Source organism: Otolemur garnettii, unplaced genomic scaffold, assembly GCF_000181295.1.
Source record: "Otolemur garnettii isolate 467f Iridium unplaced genomic scaffold, OtoGar3 scaffold00060, whole genome shotgun sequence".
Classification (NCBI taxonomy): Eukaryota; Metazoa; Chordata; class Mammalia; order Primates; family Galagidae; genus Otolemur; species Otolemur garnettii.
The window spans coordinates 1,036,974-1,057,627 of record NW_003852455.1 but is presented as its reverse complement, the minus strand read 5'-3'; the positions used below and the strand labels follow the sequence as shown (position 1 = coordinate 1,057,627).

Genomic DNA, 20,654 nt, shown 5'->3' with positions numbered 1-20,654 from the left:
AAAAAAAAAAAAAAATCAATTATTTTATCTGATACTTGATAGTACATGTTCTTCCCCTTACTCTTTGGGCATGTTGACGGTTGGTAGCAGAAGACTAAAAGAAGAATATTGTCCACCGTTTTTCATTACCAATAAGGAAATTTCCTTGACAGACTTCAGTGAAGAAATTATTTGCATTACAATTTCTAATCATATTTGCAAATCTCTTCTAAGGACCCTCTATTTTTTGTCAGATGCTATGCATTGTGGCCCACTCTAGCTCAATCTCAGACATGGAACTGAAAAACATCAAGGTTTTATGAACCATGTTCATCTCTGGACAGTTCTAGACCCAGCAGTCCCTAGCTATTCTCCAGAACATTAATTACTAAGAATCTAGAAATAAGTGTGAAAAATAATACTTGGTGGGGCTCACACCTGAAATTCCAACCTTTGGAAGGCCAAGAGGCAAGATGATTGCTTGAGGCCATGAGTTTGACACCAACCTGAGTGAGAGCAAGACCCCATCCCTACAAAAAATAGGGGAAAATAGCTGGGTGTGGTAGTATGTGCCTACCGTCCCAGCTTTTGGGAGGCTGAGACAGGAGGATCACTTCAGCCAGGGAATTGGAGGCTATAGTAAGCCCTGACTGCACCACTGCACTCCAGTCTGCATGATAGGTAAGGCACCTGTGGCTCAGTGGGTAAGGCACCAGCCCCATATATCAAGGGTGGCAGGTTCAAACCCAGCCCTGGCCAAACTGGAAAAAAAGGAGCTGGGCGTTGTGGCAGGCGCCTTTAGTCCCAGCCACTCGGGGGAACTAAGAGAATCGTCTAAGCCCAGGAGTCGGAGGTTGCTCTGAGCTGTGTGAGGCCACGGCACTCTGCTGAGTGTGATAAAGTGAGACTCTGTCTCTACAAAAAAAAAAAAAAAAAAAAGGAAAAGAAAGAAAATACTTAAATCACCCAGATAAAATGATTTTCTTTCATTAACATAGACTAAGAATAGAATAGTTACTACTTACTCATTGACTTAGAACTACCATCAATTTCTCCATTCCACACCCAAATATGGTTACTTAAAAGCTGGCAAAAAACTCCTAGTCTTCTAAACCAGCAGTGTGGCAGTGTGTACAGAATTGATGGTCAGGTAACTTGATATTATTGTTTGAGACTTTGGGACCAGATACTAAACCTGGCCAGGAAGAGTTTCACACTATAATTTTCCCCAGTCTGTCACCTATAGTAGTAATAACCAGATGAGGAAGACTTAGTGGAAGGATACCAGAGAATGGTGAAGGCTGGTATTCTCTCCCATTATGCTTTTTTTAATATTTAAGCATACCATACATATGCAAACTATAAATATACGTAAGTGTTCATATACCTCAATAAGTTTTGGCTCAGCGCCTGTGGCTCAAGTGGCTAAGGCGCCAGCCACATACACCTAAGGTGGTGAGTTCGAATCCAGCCCAGGTCCACCAAACAACAATGACGGCTGCAACCAAAAAAATAGCCGGGCATTGTGGCCAGTGCCTGTGGTCCCAACTACTTGGGAGGCTGAGGCAGGAGACTTGCTTGAGCCCAGGAGTTGGAGGTTGCTGTGAGCTGTGATGCCACGGCACTCTACCCAGGGGGACAGCTTAAGGCTCCATCTCTAAAAAATAAATAAGTTTTTACAAACCAACATTATATAACCATCATGAAGCTCAAAAAGTAGGGTATGACCAGCATCCCAGGGGACTTACTCAGCTTCCTCTCGGTCACCACTCCTACCCCAAGGGAAGCCTGTAGCATTGCTCTGTGTGTGTGTGTATGGTCTATAATAAAATTCAACTCTCGTTGATGTATGGTTCTGAGTTTTGACCCATGCATAGAATAATATAACAATCCCCACAATCAAGAATACAGAACAGTGCTCACTTCAACAGCACATACACTAAAACTGGAACGATACAGAGAAGATTAGCATGGTCCTTGCACAAGGATGACACGCAAATTTGTGTCATCCATATTTTTTGTTTCAAATAGCTAAGTTACTTGATTAAAACAATGTTTAATATTAAAAATAAAAAAAGAGCACAGAACAAACAGTTCATCATCCAAAAACATTATCTGATGCCTGCCCCTTTGTAGTCAATTTCTCTTCCCACCCCCAACCTACTGATAATCACTATTCTTAGTGCCTACAGTTTTATTTTTCCCAGAGTGTCATATAAATGGACTCATATGTAGCATTTGGGATCTGGCTTCTTAGTAAAATGCATCATCAGAGATTCATCCATGTTATTGCCAGTATCAGTAGTATGTTTTCATTGCTGAGTTGTAGTCCATTTTGTAGACGTATGAAAGTTAAATTATCCATTGACTGATTGAAGGACTTTTCAATTATTTCATTTTTCCCCCTATAGCTGCATATTTCCCACCCTAGAGCTGCAGGGAAAAGGAGCAGCAAGCTGAAATGGGTTTCTGATGCTGAAAGCCATGTCAGGCCTGGCCCCACCCCACCTCACCTCCATTGATGCTGTGAGCATCTGTCAGTGTGACATGATGCAAATTAATAACACCTACTCAGTCAATTTGCATCAAACTGAGGGACCCACTGGCATTTATTGAAATCTCAGCCTCAGGCATGAGAAAATACTGCACAGTGGAAAGCTTCAAAGAGAGAGTAAAGGGTAGAAAATAAGTAGTTTATCTTTAGCTGTATGATTGAACTCTTTTTATTTTTGAGACAGAGTCTCACTGTCCCCCTCAGTAGCATGCCATAGGATCAACTCTTGGGCTTAAGCAATTCTCTTGCCTCAGCCTCCTGAGTAGCTGGGACTACAGGCACCTGGCTATTTTTTGTTGCAGTTGCCACTGCTGTTTTAGCTGGCCAGGGCCGGGTTTGAACCCGCCACCCGCGGTATATAGGGCCACCACCACCCAGCATGATTGAACTCTTAACATATCCTGTTTACTGTACTTGTCTTGTCTTAATCTTATCATTGTTAATATATGACTTAGGGTTGGGACAGTGTGCTGTGTCTAGTGAGTATTGTTTTCAGTAATCATGGCCAGCAGTGATGACTGACTTTTTTCCAGATCACTCTGTCCCTAGTGCTTTTAACCCTATGCTCTGTCCTACAAGCATCCACATATTTAGGCAGTTGCTCAGGAGCATGTCATCCTAAAACTTTAAATGCAAAATAGATCCCAAGAGCTTATCTAGAGAAGGAGTTTGTGCCTAAAGTAGGAGGACTACACGAATGAGCACATTTAGAATTTCAAACCCTCAGGAATAACACTTTCATGTTCCAATAGCTGAGTATGGCAATAACTGGTGCCAGATTGTCATTGTTGGTGTCCTAAACAAAACAAATGTAGTCTATTTAGGACAGTAGTAAATGAGAAGAAAATAGTCTGAGCAACAAACTAAAAACCTATTTGTTAAACAAAGGCTTATCTAATAGCCTTCTTACAATTTAGAAAACAGTATATAGGCTCGGCGCCTATGGCTCAAGCGGCTAGGGCGCCGGCCACATACACCTAAGGTGGCGGGTTCGAATCCAGCCTGGGCCCGCCAAACAACAATGACAGCTGCAACCAAAAAAAAAAAAAGAAAAAGAAAAAGAAAACAGTATATAGAGACAAAACCCTGATCTAAGAAAATCTTGTTTGTTGAATTCCAGACAAAGGATTATAGTTTGTTTTTGAAAATTATTAACTATTTTCTTTTTCTTTTTCTTTTTCTTTTGAGACAGAGCCTCAAGCTGTCACCCTGTGTAGAGTGCTGTTACATCATAGCTCACAGCATCCTCCAACTCCTGGGCTCAAGCAAGTCTCTTGTCTCAGCCTCCCTAGTAGCTGGGACCACAGGTGCCCACCACAATGCCCGGCTATTTTTTGGTTGCAGCCATCATTGTTGTTTGGCAGGCCCAGGCTGGATTTGAACCCGCCACCTTAAGTGTATGTGGCTGGCGCCTTAGCCACTTGAGCCACAGGCACCGAGCCAACTATTTTCTTAAGTGGTAACCACTCTGCATTTTAGTTTAGTTTTAGAGACAGTCTTGCTATGTTGCCCAGGTTGGGGTGCCATGGCTATTCACAGGTGCAATCATAGCTTATGATAGCCTTGAACTCCTAGGCTCAAGTGATCCTCCCCAGCCTTCTGAGTAGCTGGGGACTGCAGATGTGTACTACTACCCTTAGTCTTCTGTGCATCTTAATTATTATATGATGTGATTTATAGAAATGTAATTCTAGTGCAGTGCACGTAAGGAATTCTTCATTAGAGGTGGCTCCACTGGTTGGTATTATACTTGCCCTTTCCTGCATATAAACCGCACCAGTGACCTTATCAGTCTTTCTCCATTTTTATCACAGTATGACTTTACTGTTTAAAAAAAAAACAAAACTTAGAGGTGGCGCCTGTGGCTCAAAGGAGTAGGGCGCCAGCCCCATATGCTGGAGGTGGTGGATTCAAACTCAGACCTGGCCCAAACCTGCAAAAAAAAAAAACTTAGGTGTCCCTCCAGACTAAAACTTAGGAAATACTGGTATTTACCCAAAGTAGTAATAAACTACTCCTCTTAAGCATATATCTGTCCCTCTTTCTTCCTATCTACCGTTAAGGACCAATTTCATTTGGACAATTTTTATAATATAATAACCATTTTAACTACAAAGAAGTCAGTACACAAAACAATTAGCCTGTGAAACTTCCTAATAAACCAATCAATAATATGATGAATTTTCTGTTAGGAAAAAAGGACTAGGAATGATATAATCTTTATTCTTTAGGATGTCTAAAATTAGGTTCATTTACCTCACAGATGGGATAGCTAAAGACAAGGCGAAGTGTATGAAAGTCCCATATGTTCCACACTATGAGCCTCTACAAAAAGGTTTTCTAAATCTTGTGTCATTTGATCAAAAATATCTACTTCCCTAGTGGTATTTAAGATTAGAAAAGACATCCTTTGAAAATAGATTCCTTTCTCTGAAAGTTCAGGGCTTGGCTTAGATCTCGTTTATCTGATATACTTTACTAGGCAAAGAGCTTTACTAACCTTTTAACTGTTTCTGCCTGTGGCTAATAATGCCTGTCAGTCACCTAACTTTAACCTTAGTGCTTTTGACATTTCTCGAACCTAAAAATCCGGTCACTGAATACCATTAATTCTTTCTGAACGTTGTATTTTTCTTACTCTCATTCTCACTGTCATCACTCTTTTCAGATCTTTACTCTTCCTCAAAGGCCTAGATTACCCCAGTGGCCCCTTAATCATCTCCCACCCTCTAATCTGCTCCCTTGCTGAACCAGCCATCCACCAGATGACTTTCCCTAAAGTGCAGCTTGGATTGTGCCTCCCCTCTCCTCAATGACTTTCATGTATCCAAAATCCAAACTAATTTACTTGTAAAAGTATATAGCTCATGAAACCCAGTGTGTAGTCAATCAATAAGTCAGCCGCCACCACTAGCCTCCCCTGCCCTACCTCTTACCTATACACCCTCTGCAGAGCTTGAGAGCTTGTCTCATAGGTGTTGTATTTGTCATGCAAACTGTTACCACCTCCCAAGTGTGCTGTGTCCTCCCCACCCAAGTTTCTTTATCAAATCTATAATTTCTTCTAAATCTGTCCTTCTGCAGAAGCCTTCCCAATTACAGCCTGGATGCCTGGATTCCTATAGTACTCATTGGGAATCCACTGCACAGTGAGCGTGTGCTTCCCCTATAGGTGTCTCAGTTAGGTGGCATTCTTTTCCTCATATTCTTCGGCCCCAGTGGCAGGTTAGAGTGCACAGCTCCTCTAGAACCTGCCGGCCTCTGTTTAGTATGGTGAAGTCTTCACTGCTGTTCCTTTTTAGTGGGCTGAAAAACAGCCTTCTGTTGAGTTTTGGCAGTTACTTCATTTGCAAATTGTCGGGGGTGGGGGATGGATAAAAAATTCTGACTATAAATCTCTAAAGCCACCAAATTTTTTGTTTAATTATACTCCTTTCTTTTCCGGTTCCTGGTACAATAATCTCCCTTCCTGAACATGCTTTGTGATTTTTCTCTTTTTGCATCAATTTTATCTTCCTTCTGCATATATGTTTTCATTATAAGTCAGCTGAAACTCTGGTTGGAAATAGCTGGGGTATAAATAATTTCTCTGAATGTCTTAGTGACAGAGCCAAATATAGTATTCGTGATTTTACTTGTTCACTCTTTACCTCCTCTTATACTGATTTCTGCTCTGATTAAATCTTATATTCGATGAAATTGATGGAAATTTATTGATGGATTTAAAGATATATCTTCAGAGTTCTTTATAATCCTCTTCTACCTTTTAAAGTCTGGACTGCAAGTAAAGTTTTCCGGAAAAGAAAATTTTTGTGGTTTGACAATTAAAATATTAAACTGAGCTCAGGGTAGAGGGACTTAGATTTAATTGCAGGCTGGGCTCAATTGCAGCCTTTCCTATCTCCAAGGAAGAAGCATTATCCGTTTTCTTTTCAAGATTGCCCTCTCTGCTTGTCTTCTTCATCATCTTCCTCACATCTTCTCCAGTTACCCCCTTTTACTGGATCTTCGATCTTCTTCTCCTACGACCCACCTGTCTTCTGATGGATTTTCCCGCCTTACCCTCAACTCTGAAGCTTCTGAAATCAACCCCTTTCTCAGCCAAATATATTGAAAGAGATAACTCTGTTCCTCTTCATAATAATAAATAATACCACAATTATGTATTGAACACCTACTATATCCCAGACCTGATGCTAGACATTGAGAATGGTGGTAGACAAGACACCACCCCTCCCCTTATGGAGTTCACGTTTCTGGCCAAGCCTCAGCCCTGGCCATGCCATGGGAACTGCTCAGACTTGTCCCCAAATACTGTGGCTCTTCTCATTTCTTCCCCCTCAACAGCACCAGACACCGGTAATGATAGTTAATAATCTCCTAAAACTCAATACTTCACACTTACAAATCATTCCCCCTGTTCAAGGCCCTGCAATTAATATAGAGAATAGCAGCACAGAATCTGCCTAACATAGCCCAAGTGAACAAGCCTTCTCTTGAGTCCAGCTTCATAGGAAAAATATGTTTAAATGGGGGGGGGGTTTTATTCACAAAACTTGCTCACTACATCTACCCTTGTTCTCAATATACAAATTCGGATTTCTTACCCAGTCAGCGAAAGTTTGATATCACATTACTTCTGCAAACGTTCACCATTCCTAATTTTCTCAGGGCATACCAGCCCTTCTGAATGCCCCTCAGGATGAAAATTGTCTGGCTTGTTCTTAGCTAATCAAAGGCATTATGGCCCGTAGAAATAGGAAAATGTAAATTGTAGTTTGTAGAAATGAAAAGAATAGATGAATTCTTTCCTAGGGTTCTGGGTATAAGAGTTGTTCATCCACATTTTGCCGGTTCCTTAGCACCCACCTGCTGATTGAAGTTCTCAGCATCCCACCAAAGCCCCCCCCCTTCTTCCGAGTCCCCAGAGACTGTCTTTAGTTGTTCCATCTTCCATCTCACAGAATCTACTACTGTTCCTCAGTTCCCTGATGACCAAGCTTCATGCTGGTCGGCACCCTGAATTCTTGAAGAGCTAGAGCTGTGTCTCTGGCAGAGTGGCAGAGAAGAGCTCTTTGTATTTCATGTTATGGGTAGTGTTAGGAGGTTCCCAAAGCAGAACTGTTGGAGCCCCCATCTTGCCAAAGGGGCAGTGAATCCAGTTCCTTAGTTTGTACGTACATATATGCTCTCCCTCTAACCTCAGTGAGCGTCCACAACAGAGACCAAACTAGCCTCAGAACTTCTCCTCCAGAAAGCTGTCTGTGTGTTAAATTACTGGCTTATTATCCCCCCATTACATCCTCCCCAGTTCTCTGATACAACCTGGTATGTCTGCACCCCAGAAATGACAGAATCCAGGGTCAAGCTGAGTCGGAATTCCCCCTTGCACACGGATATCAATACAAAGCCACGTTCCTGCTGAGGCTGAGCAAATGGGCCTCGTGTAGATAGAAGGCCCTGGTTCGCAGAGACAGCAAATTCACTGATGAGTCACAGCTGAGGAATGACTCCCAGGAAAGAAGGAAAGGACCTCAGCGTGAAAGAGCTCACCCAACTTCTTAGGTTTGTGGCTGTTCTGACTCCTTATCAGTGTCACTTGGAGTTTTGCCAAAGGAATAACTTAGTGAATAGAAATAAATGCTGCCAGGAGCCTTCTTTCTGGCATGTGCCAAAATGAGCCTTTTTGTCTTCCTGGTCAGAGGGTGTGGGTTGCGAAGGACACCTCTATTTATTTCATCTTCTTAGGTCAGGCCACACTTTAAGAACCACTGGCCTAGAAAAATAGTGAACACACGCCTTTTCCTTCCTCACATTTTTACTCTCTTCCTCTTCTCCTTCTTTGTCCTTTTCTCCTTCCTCCAGTTCCTCTTTGGTCCTCTTCCCATCTTCCAAAGCGTAACGGAGTGAGCTACCTCTGCCAAGAGCCTGGGTTCTAGTTCTAGCTCTGCCCCTGACTAGAGGTGTATCCTTAGCCAGTCACGCCCACTCACCCCCCATCCCACCCCCATCTCTGGGTCCAAGGAGAGGCAGTCCCTAGACTGTGATTCCCACTCCCAGCTTTCCCTCAGCCAGGACGGGATCCACCTGAGTTCATTTCTGTATCCTTCCTTTGTGCAATGTGTTGGAAGAGAGGCCAGTGCCAGTGGGTGACGTATAAAATGGCCTTCAAGCTTCCCTCCAGGTCAGACTCTAGGATTCTGACTTCTTTCCAAATCTGAGCTTTTCTTTCTCTAGTCGGGCGTGATATTTGGGATCTTTCTAGGACTAGAGGAGGAAAGGATGATCTGGAATACGGTCGAGGGGAAAGAGTCCCAGAACAGGTCCGCAGGGCTAGACCCGGCCCTCACGCCAGCTGAGGCTCCAGCAGGAGGCGCCAAAGCAAAAGCCAAGGCCAATCTGGTCGGCCCGGGTGTCCAGTCGCGAGGTGGGGGCTGGGGGGGGGGCCCAGGGGCCCCTGTGCCCTAGGGGTGTGGACTCTGCCAAGGCACGCCCGGGCCGCACTTAAGTAGCTGCGGGCCAGTGTGAGGAAGGAAAAAGGGAGAAAGAGCCGGCTGAGGCTGACCCACTCGGACCCGGATCCAGAGCCAACCCAACCCATCCAGACCCAGACCGCCATGCCGGGCCCGAGCGTGGCTCTGTGGTTCCTCCTAGCTCTGCGCACTGGTGAGGCCCCGTCACGCCGCCGAGAGAGCATAGACCGGTGGGGGTCCTACAGCTTTCCGGCCCTACTGAGCAGGGTCCCGGGGCTGGAGAGCGTGTCCTGAGCCTGCGTCTCCGGGGCAGGGTGGACAGGGAAGGCGCGAGGCGCGAGGCGCGAGGCGCGGCGTCCAGCCAGGACAGTGGCGGGAACTAGTGCTGCCTTTGGCAGACTGGAATGTCTGGAGGGCTTCTTGGAGAAGGTGGTCTTGAGCTGGCCCAAGGAAAGGCGTGGCTGAGGCGCGGTGGGGAGAGCCTTGGAGTGTCGAGATAAGGTGGCTCTTGACAAGAGTGGAAACCCCGGGAGGGTTTGAGGAGTGGGCAGCGCAGCTCTGTTTCTCCCGAGCCCCCACGAGAAAGGACAGGGGTGAAGACTCAGAGGGTTTGGAGGGGAGGCGCAAGAGACCTCCTGGAAGACTGTTCCAGGGCTCCTACCGCTGGCAAGGATGGAGGTGGGGACTGATGCTGGGACCCTAGCTTCGGGCACCCAAGGGAGTCAGGACCTGAGACAGTGGGGCATGGAGCAGGACCTCGGGGAGCCGCTGTTGCTGGAGGAGATGGAGTTCGTGTTACAGCTCTGGCTGCAGGAGGTGCATTTTTTATTAGTACAAAAAATGAAACCCCACCCCAGCACCACTGCTCTGAAAGGCAGGGAGCCTTGGAGCGTTGGGAGTGGGAGAGGGGCTGTGGAGGAAGCAGCATCCTGGGGTGGGGATGCTGAGCGCAGGCCGCCAAAATTGTAAAGACCTAGTTGCAGAGAGGGAATGCCTGGGTGGGGAGCGTTTCCCGGAGCGCGGGCCTCTGTGGCAGCTCAGACTGGGGCGGGTGCCTGGCAGAGGAGCTCAGATCTGCAAAGCCATCAACCTCAGGGAACTCTGGCGCCCCTTCCTCTGGGTCCCCAGTCTGGGAGCTGTCTGGGACTCTGACCTGGTCAGGTCATGGGGCCCAAGCAAAAGTCTATTGAGGATCTGCGTCTTGGGGCTTTCTACATAGGCTTGCATACAACACAGAGGTGGAGGTTTTCTTTCCTTTTTTCTTTTTTTTTAAATGAGAACCTTTTTTTTTCTTTATATTTCTTTACAGAACATAAGAAAAAAATAATGTTCTGATTTTTAAAAATATGAAATAAATAAATGAAAATAAATTTCATTTTATGAAATAAATTTTCCCCCATATCTGTGACAATGTCTCACTCTGACACCCTAGGTAGAGTGCCATGGCACCACAGCTCACAGCAACCTCAAACTCTTGGGTTCCAGTAATCCTCCTGCCTCAGCCTTCTGAGTAGCTGGGACTACAGGCTCCCACATAACACCTGGCTAGTTTTGTTTTGTTTTGTTTTGTTTCTATTTTTAGTAGGGATAGGATCTCTCTCTCTTGTTCAGACTGCTCTCCAACTCCTAAGCTCAAGCAATCTACCTGCCTCAGCCTCTCAGAGTGCTGGGATCACAGTCAGGAGCCACTGCACTCAGCTAGATCTGGAAAAATTTAATGAAGAATTATTAACTATAACAGCAAATTAGAATAATGAGAGTTTGACTTTATGAAGTAAAGATAATACTATGGAATGTAGACATAGTGGACATAAAATGAGCCATTATCACTTGGGCTAAGATACAGAACACAATGAAGGTTCCATGCCCTCTGCCCCCAACCCAGAGCTGAGATTGAGACTTTCTTGGAGAAGACATAGTCACAGAGGTGGGTTTTTTCATCTGCTTTCTTGGGACATAGACTCAGAAAGGTCAAATAAGTTGCCTGAAGTCACTAGCTAGAGAGGCAGGAACTTGAACCCAACTTGCTGACTCCTCAGCCTCCCCTCGTGTGTGCCTTCTTTTCTTGGCAGGAGCCCGGCCCTGTGCCCATGGAGGGCGGGTTTGCAGCTGGCATAATCACACACTCTCCAAGAGGGTTCAAGGTTCCTTGAAGGCACCCCACTCGTAGCCACCTCATCTCAGCCTCATGTCCCCATTCAGGAGGACCCAGGGATACTGCTGAGTTAGGAAACGCAGGCCAATACCCTCTTTTTGGAGGCCTGGAGAGGGGCATGAACTTGCCAAGTCACAGAGCTTGCCAGGATTCCCCAGCCACTTCCCCTTCCCCACACCAGGCTGCCACTTGAGGGATGTGGGGAGTGGTGGGGGTAGCTGAGGTCTCCCCCTGCAGGTCTCCCCACTCCCCAGTAACAGGCCAGGTTCTGAGCCATACTCCATTTGCTAATAGCTGAATCCCTGGTCAGAGAGGCCCTGAGCACAGGAATATGAGCCCCGTGTTTGACTTTGCCAATGAGACAAGCCCCTTCCTTGTCCCTGTAGTTCAGTGCCTCTCCATGGGAAGACAGGGCTGTTGCAGAGGACTGGCTATCCAGGCTGATGGTTGCACAGAACTGCTGGAGACACCCTCCTTGGTGGGGCCGAGGTCTGGGCTTGGCAGGGAGCTGGACTTTACTGTCCCCTATCCCCAGTGCTTGGCGGCATGGAGGTGCGGTGGTGCACTATCTCAGAACCAGAGCAACAAAAATGCAGTGACATGAGCAAGGCCTTCCAGGAAGCAGGCATCCAGCCTTCCCTCCTCTGCGTCCAAGGCTCCTCAGCTGACCACTGCATCCAGCTCATCACGGTGAGTCCTCTCCCTTCCACCCTGCCCAGACAGGAGGGCTCTGACTCAGGAGGGCACACACAATAGCCTCATTCACTGGGAAGGAGGCCCACCTCCCTCTGCCAAGGCTGGGTGATAGGATCTCCTGAGTTTTCTGGCAACAAGGGCCAGTTTATTTCCAACAGGGCCCAGGTCAGGTAGGGGGAGTGCCACTGCTCAGATGGGCGCCAGTGAGGAAAGGCGTCTGAGAAATAGGATTTTCCTTCCACTGTTGGCATCCTTCAGTGGCCCAGGGTTACTTAATCTCTCTGCCATGAGGCTTTCCAAAATGGGACTTGTAAGGTTTCTGGGGAAGGAGAGGCAGAGGTCAGTGGTCTTGGGTGGGGCAGTAGAGGGTGGGAAAGCAGGTTGAGTGGCAGGAGACCCTCTACACTGGCACTGACTGTCTACAGAAGCAAGTCGAGACAGGGAGGGTGCCGCAGACGCAGGCACAAAGATACACAGGCTTTCATTTCTGCTCTGCCCCTCATATGACCCCAAAGCCTAATCCAGCTGAACTATAATTCTGTCCCTGGGTCCCAAGACACAGTAATAGTACACTGCTGTTTGTGTTTGAAAATAAAAATGAAAAAATATTAAGGAGAGCATTTATGAGATTCCGTCTACACAGACTATCTTAGAGAAAAACAAACAAGAAAACCCCAGTTTAGTAGTAAAGGTAGAGGGCTGAGAAACGGAAAAGGAGACTCACTTTTCACTTCTTACCATTTTATATTATCTGATTTTTTTAAATTTTTATATCTATCATGAGTCCTATAAAATTAATAATTAGTATTTTTTAAAATGACATAATTAGTAAAACAAGATGATTCCTTGGCCTGGTAAATGGGAAGAGCCCTGGGCTCTGGTTGAGAGGGGCCTGCTGTATAAGCCAGGACAGGGTTCCTGGGCCAGACAAGAGGACAGTGGACACCGCCAGGCCTTTTTGAGGTGTCCCTGAGTTCCTTGCTGACTGGGTGGGGCGGGGCCGGGCGGAGCTGGCCCACATGTTCCTACCAGGCCCAGGAGGCTGACGCTATCACTCTGGATGGAGGAGCCATTTACGAAGGAGGAAAGGAGCATGGCCTGAAGCCTGTGGTGGGCGAAGTATATGACCAAGGTGAGAGGTCAGAGTGGGAGGAGGGAGAAAGGGCCTGCACTTAGAAGTCAGCTCAACAGACTGTCCTTTCTGGGCCTGGTCCAGCTGTGCAGCCTTTAAGCTGGTCATTAGCCCTGTCCACAGTGCAGTCCTAGAGTCCCGGCCAGATAAACCCTCTGAGAACCCCTGAATTTTCCCTCAAACTCCTTGAGGACAGGAACACCAGGGACACAGAGAGCTCAGACAGGTCTGTTCTTCCTGGTGGAGAACTCAGCCCTCTAATTCTGCCCACCAAGCTGTTACTGAGGGGCTGCCCCGGCTTGGTATCATGTTGGGCATGGAGCCATGTGTGCCATTTCCTGGGGTAGACGAGGTGTCAGTATGCTCAGCTATCAGCAAAGTTTTGTGACTCTCTATCAGAAGCAGCATGGAATGAGGACAGAGCAGGGGGCAGAGGTGGTGACCAGGAGCTGCAAGAGCCCACAGACTCAGGGATGAATCCCAGCTCTATCCCTTCCTGTGACCCGCTGTGACCTTGGGCACCCTTTAACTCCCTGGACTACAAAATGGGAATAACAATACCAGCCCTGTTGCCCAGATAAAAATGAGCCAGAATGTGTGCTCAGCTACCACAGTACATGCAGGGAAATGTGAGTTCCTCTGCCCCGTCCCTGAGCCTCACACTGGGTATGCCTCTAACCTCTAGCCTCTAGCTCAGCCTATGCTTTGTATGGCCCACCTTCCCTACTTGTCCAGTGCCCAACTTCTGTCACAGTCCAGCAAAACTGTCACCTGCTTCCAAAGGGTCTCTTGTCCTGCAGTCCCAAAGCCCCAACCTACTCCCATGTATCTCTGCTAAGGCACTTCCCATCTGTCCCTAAGGAGGAGGAGGCCTAGTCCTCCTCCTTGGACACCCTCTGGCCCTCCACACAGGGTCTCGCTGGGAGAAGGCACTGGCTGGGCACTTGTTGAATTCATGGTTGTCAGATGGACAGGACGCAGTCCCACCCTGCAAACCAGTTGGCCCTTGCACTTATGGGCCAGAAACAACGCTGTCCCATATGTCCCCCACACAGCTCTTCCTTACTTAATTTAGCACCTGCATTAATTACCTACTATCTGCCACTCAGGTAGTAGGCAAAAGAGACTGTTCCTGCCCTCAGAGAGCAGGAGCCATAGATCAAACAAACACAAGGAATGCAGTGACACATGGCGGGTGAGGAATGGGAAAGTCTGAGAGAGGGAGGATGAGGGGTGTGGGGAAGCCTACTGAGCAGGAGCAGGCAGGAGGGTGCTCGGGGAAGGCCATGGGTAAGCCGAGTCCTAACAAACACTCAGAGGAGGAAAGATCTTAGGGGTTCGAATTAGAGGTGTTTAGTCAAGGTGGCTCCAGTGTGCAAGAAATAACCCTGGCTTTATTCTCTAGAACTCGGCTTCATTCTGATCCTGGACATACCACCACCATAGGGCAGTCTGTGTGTGCCTGTGTGCACAACAGGAGACCCTTGGTTGTGAGACGCCATGGATGAGTCACCTTGGCTTGCCTGAATGGCCCCTTCTGGGACTCCCCAGATCTAGGGGGATCTTTTGGAAGGCTGCAGAGCCTTGCCTGCCCACCACCTGCATCCCGCAGCCATTCAGGGTCTTGGGTGACTTGGCATCCCACTGCCAGTTCTCTCTGTGCCTCTGCCTCCCTACACCCTCAGCACTGGGAATCGCCTCTCCTGGTTCGAGAGCAGCCCCTGCCCTGCTCCCTTGCTCCTCTCAGCCATGCTCATCCCAGAACCATAGTACCATCCCCTCAACTCCTCCAAGTCTCCTAAGAGCCTGGGCTTTTGGAAAGTAAAGGCTAGCAGGCTACTGCTATGGACCTCTCCTGATGTGAGCAAATGTGGACCCAGCTAAGCACCGGCTGGCTTGAGAAGGCAAGGGGAGAAATCAACAAATCAATCAACATCCCAGGATAGTATCTCCCTGGTGGAGGGTGAGGTCTTGTGATGAGAAGTGTGGTTCTGCCACTTGCTCTCTCACTGAGGATGATGCACACCTCCAGGTGCACAGGACCCTGTCCCCGGGGGCACTGCAGCTTCCCTGGAGAGGTGTCCCTTTGCTGCCCTCGCTGCTCTCCTTTCCCCTTCTAGAAGTTGGCACCTCCTATTATGCGGTGGCTGTGGTCAAGAGGAGCTCCCATGTGACCATCAACACCCTGAAAGGTGTGAAGTCCTGCCACACAGGCATCAACCGGACAGTGGGCTGGAACGTGCCTGTGGGCTACTTGGTGGAGAGTGGCCGCCTCTCAGTGATGGGCTGTGATGTGCTCAAAGGTGAGGACTTCAGCAGGCAGGGAGGTCTCCAGGCTGCCCCAATCCTTTCCTCAGCTTCACTGGCCTCACTATCACATTTCTTAAGGTACAGCAAAGTCCTTCCTCCCCCAAGGGCCTTCCCTGCCATGTGACCATCACTCCCTCTCCTCAGCCCTGTGCTGCCACCACTTAGTTGGCCCCAATGGGGCATGACTCTCACTCACCTGTCCCAGTGCCCCATATGACACAGCTGGGCACAGGGCTCAGCCCACAGTGGTAAGTCTGTGAATTGCCAAGGAGCAACTCCTACCTGCTATAGAATAAGCCCTCAGCTGTACAGCATCAGAAACGCTATTTCTTTAGGACGCAGACAAACCACTAACTTGTACCCAAAAAGCTCCCAAGTGGCTAACTAACTGACTCAGCCAGTAAACCAGCACAGCAAACCCCGAGAACCTGGAAGCCTACAGGTGGCCAGGGGTGGGTGCATTATCAGTCACTTGGCAAATTTATCGAACATCAACTTCTCTGGCTCTCCTGGAAGAGCTCAGTCTGGCTGAGTGGGGAGCATGGCCAACTGGCTCTGGTGGGGACAGTAGGGTGTCCTCCCATGGCACAGGACAAATATTTGTGAAGAGGGTGGATTCTGGCCTTGAGCTATCAGGAGCCCCAACAGCCAGGTGTGTCAGCAAATGTCAACCTCCTCGGCTCGGTGCCTATAGCTCAACTGGCTAAGGCGCCAGCCACATACACCTAAGGTGGCGGGTTCGAATCCCCAGCCCGGACCCGCCAAACACCAATGATGGCTGCAACCAAAAAATAGCCGGGCGTTGTGGTGGGCACCTGTGGTCCCAGCTACTTGGGAGGCGGAGGCAGGAGAATCGCTTAAGCCCAGGAGTTGGAGGTTGCTGTGAGCTGTAATGCCACGGCACTCTGCCCAGGGGGACAGCTTGAGGCTCTGTCTCAAAAAAAAAAAAAAAGTCAACCTCCTCACCAACAAGACCTGCTTCTGCTGGGTTTCCTCCCTCCTCGTGCTAACCCAGTTAACAATCCTCATTCCGTAATCCTTTATTTCCCCCCCTTTCATTAACCACACATCATTGCTTTGGCCATGAAATGCACAACGAGAACAGTATCTAGTTGCTATTTAGTTATCCTATGTGGTCATCTGTGAGTAAAGATTTTGTTCCCCTGAGCCATTTTTATTTACTTTTACTATTTTTTTTTTTTTTTTTTTTGAGACAAGGTCTCTCTGTGTTGCCTGTGCTAGAGTATAGCCACCTTGTCACAGCTCATGCAGCCCGGAACTCCTGGGCTCAACAAATTCTCCTGCCTTGCTCCCCTAGTGCTAGGATTGCAGGAGGCCACCTTGGAGCCATTTTTATTTATTTTTATTTTTATTTATTTATTTATTTTTTATTGTTGGGAATTTTCAAATTTATTTTTATTTTTATTTATTTATTTTTTTTATTGTTGGGGATTCACTGAGGATACACAGAACCAGATTACACTGATTGCTTTTGTTAGATAAGGACTCTCTTATAATTGTGTCCCACCCACAAACCGTGTACCAGACCCTTTGTCCTCCCACCTTCTTCCTCCTTCCCTTATTTTTAAATGACAAGAGATGCCCCTGCTACTTTTGTGGGGCAAGTTTGAGAATCACTGATCTGATCCACTTCCCCAGTTTTTCTCAAACTGAAGCTAGAAGGTGAAGGGATTCTCGGAAGAGTCCAGATGAGGGCCTTGAGGAGCCTGGGGTAGGGGTGGGGGCGTCCTCCTGACCTTTGTCCGCACAAAGTCCTGCTGAGTGACCTCTCTGACTCTTTCCCACAGCTGTCAGCGACTATTTTGGGGGCAGCTGCGTCCCGGGGGCAGGAGAGACCAGTTACTCAGAGTCCTTGTGTCGCCTCTGTAGGGGCGACACCTCTGGGGAAGGGGTGTGTGACAAGAGCCCCCTGGAGAGATACTACGACTACAGCGGGGCCTTCAGGTAAGCGGCTGGGGGAGGGGCTGCGGGAGGAGCTGAGCCCCCCTAGGCCCGTGAGGCCTCAGGACCTGGGAAAACACCTTTGCCCAGAGACAGCTTGAAAGGCAAGAGGCAATGTGGGCTGCACCTCAAAGCACCCTTTATACAGTTCTGGGCCCAGAGCATCCAACTGGAATATGCCAGGCCGGATTTGCTCATAAAATCAACATGTTTGGTATATTTAGAGAGGTGATGGCTCAGAGAGAAGAAAGTGGAAAAAACAGCCTTTGGCCACTCCCATGTTGCTTTCTGGTGTCCCAGACCAGCAGGGAGGGTAAGGGGAGGTGAGTTGGGCGGGAGAGTGTGGCCTGACACTTGGGGCCAGCCCCTTTGCCCAGCAGGCCCTGACCTGCCTCCTGCTCTGGGCAATGACAGAGAATACATAGAAGGCATGGTCTCTTCCACTCAGGAATTCTTTTTTTTTTTTTAGACAGAGTCTCATTATGTCGCCCTCAGTAGAATGCCGTGGCATGACAGCTCACAGCAACCTCAAACTCTTGGGCTTCAGCAATTCTCCTACCTCAGCCTCCCAAGTAGCTAGGACTACAGGCGCCCACCACAAAGACCAGCTATTTTTTTAGAGACAGGGTCTCACTCTTGCTCAGGCTGGTCTTGAACTCCTGAGCTCAGGTAATCCACTCACCTCAGCCTCCCAGAGTGCTGGGATTACAGGCGTGAGCCACCGCGCCCAACCCCACTCAGTAATTTTTTTGTATGTCATGAAAAGCCTTCTGGTCCAGTCCCCTGCCTCCGCACAGAAGAGTGTGGAGGCTGCTGATGAGAGCAGCTGCCAGAGGCGCACCCTCCCTGTACAGGCCCAGCCAGGCTGCACAGGATCTGTCCTGGATTAGAAAGGGTCTCTCATCCTCAGAGCAGCCCCATAGGAGCTGTTTCTCATGTCTTCTCTGGGTGATAGGGGCTAAGAAGGGGCCACAATGTGGCAGAGCCACACAGGCAGGAGCTGGGGAGCTGGAACCTAGTTCTGCATAACTGTGAAGCCCATGCCCACTGGGGCCACGCCTGCAGCCCAGCCCCCAGCCAGCCCAACAGAGGTAGAATATGGGCAGGGCCAAGGGCTCACAGGTTTTCCTCCACAGGTGCCTAGCAGAAGGGGCAGGGGATGTGGCCTTTGTGAAGCACAGTACGGTGCTGGAGAACACTGACGGTGAGTGAGGGGCTGGCCCACAGAGGCAGGGTCTCAGGCTGGGGCTGCCTGGAGGAGGACCGGGAGTGGGTGTCCTAGTTCAGTGCTGCTCTGAGCCACTGGGTCTTGCCCATGGAGCTCCCACTGCTCTATAAGGCGTAGCAAGGGAGGCAGTGAGCAAGCCCTGCCCTGCTCTGATTTACATATGGCATTGGGTTCTGCTCCCTCTTGAAGTTGGGGGTCTGCTTTTATTTTATTTTATTATGTTTTTTATTTTGAAACGGAGTCTCACTCAGTCACACTGGGTATAGTGCCATGGCCTCACAGCTCACAGCAACCTCAAACTCTCGGGTTCAAGTGATCCTCCTGTCTCAGCCTCCTGAGTAGCTGGGACTACAAGCATGTGCCATGATGCCTGACTAGTTTTTTTCCTATTTTTGGTAGAGACAGGGTCTTGCTTTTGCTCAGGCTGGTCTCAAATTCCTGAGCGCAGGCAATCCACCTGCCTGGGGATCCCAGAGTGCTAGGATTACAGAGGTGAGCCATCAGGTCCCGCCCTGGGAGTCTGTTTTTAAAAGTTTGCAAATCTTGGCACTGGATCTAATCTACTGCCCCTTCTTGGCATTTTTCTCAGCCCTGGGAAGTTCTTATTTAAGATTGTTAGTGTTACATATTGATCCATTATGTCATTGTCATGTACATTTTGAAATAATCCAGCTTTAGGAAAGTTGAAAGAATAATTTGAAGAACTCTCAACTATCTTTTACTGAGATGCCAACTTTTAGCATTGGGTCTCATTTGATTTCTTATTCTTTCTGTAAGTGTGTGGGCATGTGTGCTTGTGTTCTGACACATTTGAGAGTACACCTGCCTGTGTCATACTTTGGTAAGTATCTCCTAGGAACAAGAGCATGTATACCTAGCCACAGTAATCACATTCAGGAAATGTATCATTGATTAAATGCTAGCCCCTAATTTATGGGTAATATTGCAGATTCACAGACTGTCCCAATTCTCTCCTTTGTATCAATGTTTTTCAGAACCAGGACCTAATCTGTGATCACTCATGGTATTTAGTTGTTCTATCTCTTAGGTTTCCTTGTTCTTACAACAGTTTCTCAGTCTTTGTTTTTTATATTTATTTATCTGTTTATTTTTGAGACAGGATCTCACTTTGTCATCCTCAGTAAAGTGCTGTGGCGTCACAGCTCACAGCAACCTCAAACTCTTGGGCTCAAGCGATCCTCTTGCCTCAGCTTCCCGAGTAGCTGGGACTACAAGATGCCTGCCACAATGCCCAGATATTTTTAGAGACGGGGTCTTGCTCTGGCTCTGGCTGGTCTTGAAATCCTTAGCTCAAGCAATTTACCTGCTTTGGCATCCCAGAGAGCTAGGATTATATATAGGTGTGAGCCACTGCGCCTGGCCCAGTCTTTGTTTTTTTATGACATTGGCATTTATTTTATAAAATATCACTCCATTTGGATTTGCCTAAAGATTGTTTCTTTTTTTAAATTGAGATAAAAATTTACAGGCAGAAAAATTTACTCTTTTTGAAATATAGTTCTATGAGTTTTGTCAAAAACACACAGTTGTATAACCACCACCGAAATCTAGATATTGGCTAGGACAAACCCCTCACCCCTCCCTCCCTGCCAACACCACCACTCAGACTTTCCTTTCTCCAGTTTTGCTTATTCCTGAATGTCTGATCATTATAATTTTTAACAAATGATTGTCTTTCTATTGTTGTTAATCTTTCTGCCTTTTAGATCAGAAAGCACATCGCAAAGTCGGACCTTTATGAAGGCAAACATAAGTCAGGTTTGAGAAAGAGGAAAAACAAGTGATCTAAAAAAGGATGAAGCATGGAGGATGGTCTCTAGGGCAGGACAGTCCTATAAAAATGGGCACCCGGACAGGACCCAAGATGAGTCAAGAAGGAGAACTTTGGAAGGCAGGCAAAGAATAGAGATGCATTGGCTTACAAACTTTGACATTAATCTAAAGAAGTAATTTTTTGTCTCTATTATTTATTTGTTTGTTTGTTTATTCAATTATCTACTTATTTATTATTTTTTGGAGGCAAAAGTCTTACTTTGTTGCCCTTGGTAGAGTGCCATGGCATCATACCTCACAGCAACCTCAAACTCTAGGCTCAAGTGATCCTCTTGCCTCAGCCTCCCGGGTAGCTGGGGCTATAGATGCCC

The 20,654-nt window shown here is 47.6% G+C and overlaps 1 protein-coding gene and 1 non-coding gene across 2 annotated transcripts in view; both read left to right on the top strand.

Moving 5' to 3' along the window:
• The first annotated feature begins 1,894 nt into the window (after positions 1 to 1,894).
• Positions 1,895 to 2,001, top strand: LOC111726300. The gene has a single exon (XR_002774109.1). It is a non-coding gene; the product is annotated as a U6 spliceosomal RNA (small nuclear RNA).
• A 7,034-nt stretch (positions 2,002 to 9,035) lies between these two features.
• MELTF (melanotransferrin) overlaps positions 9,036 to 20,654 on the top strand; it is a 23,328-nt gene continuing 11,709 nt past the window's right edge. The window contains exons 1-6 of the mRNA XM_012806894.2: positions 9,036 to 9,199; positions 11,697 to 11,851; positions 12,890 to 12,989; positions 15,110 to 15,292; positions 17,108 to 17,264; positions 18,398 to 18,465. Of these exons, the coding sequence (XP_012662348.2) occupies positions 9,151 to 9,199; positions 11,697 to 11,851; positions 12,890 to 12,989; positions 15,110 to 15,292; positions 17,108 to 17,264; positions 18,398 to 18,465 (712 nt within the window). The 5' untranslated portion in view covers positions 9,036 to 9,150. The remainder of the gene's footprint in view (positions 9,200 to 11,696; positions 11,852 to 12,889; positions 12,990 to 15,109; positions 15,293 to 17,107; positions 17,265 to 18,397; positions 18,466 to 20,654) is intronic.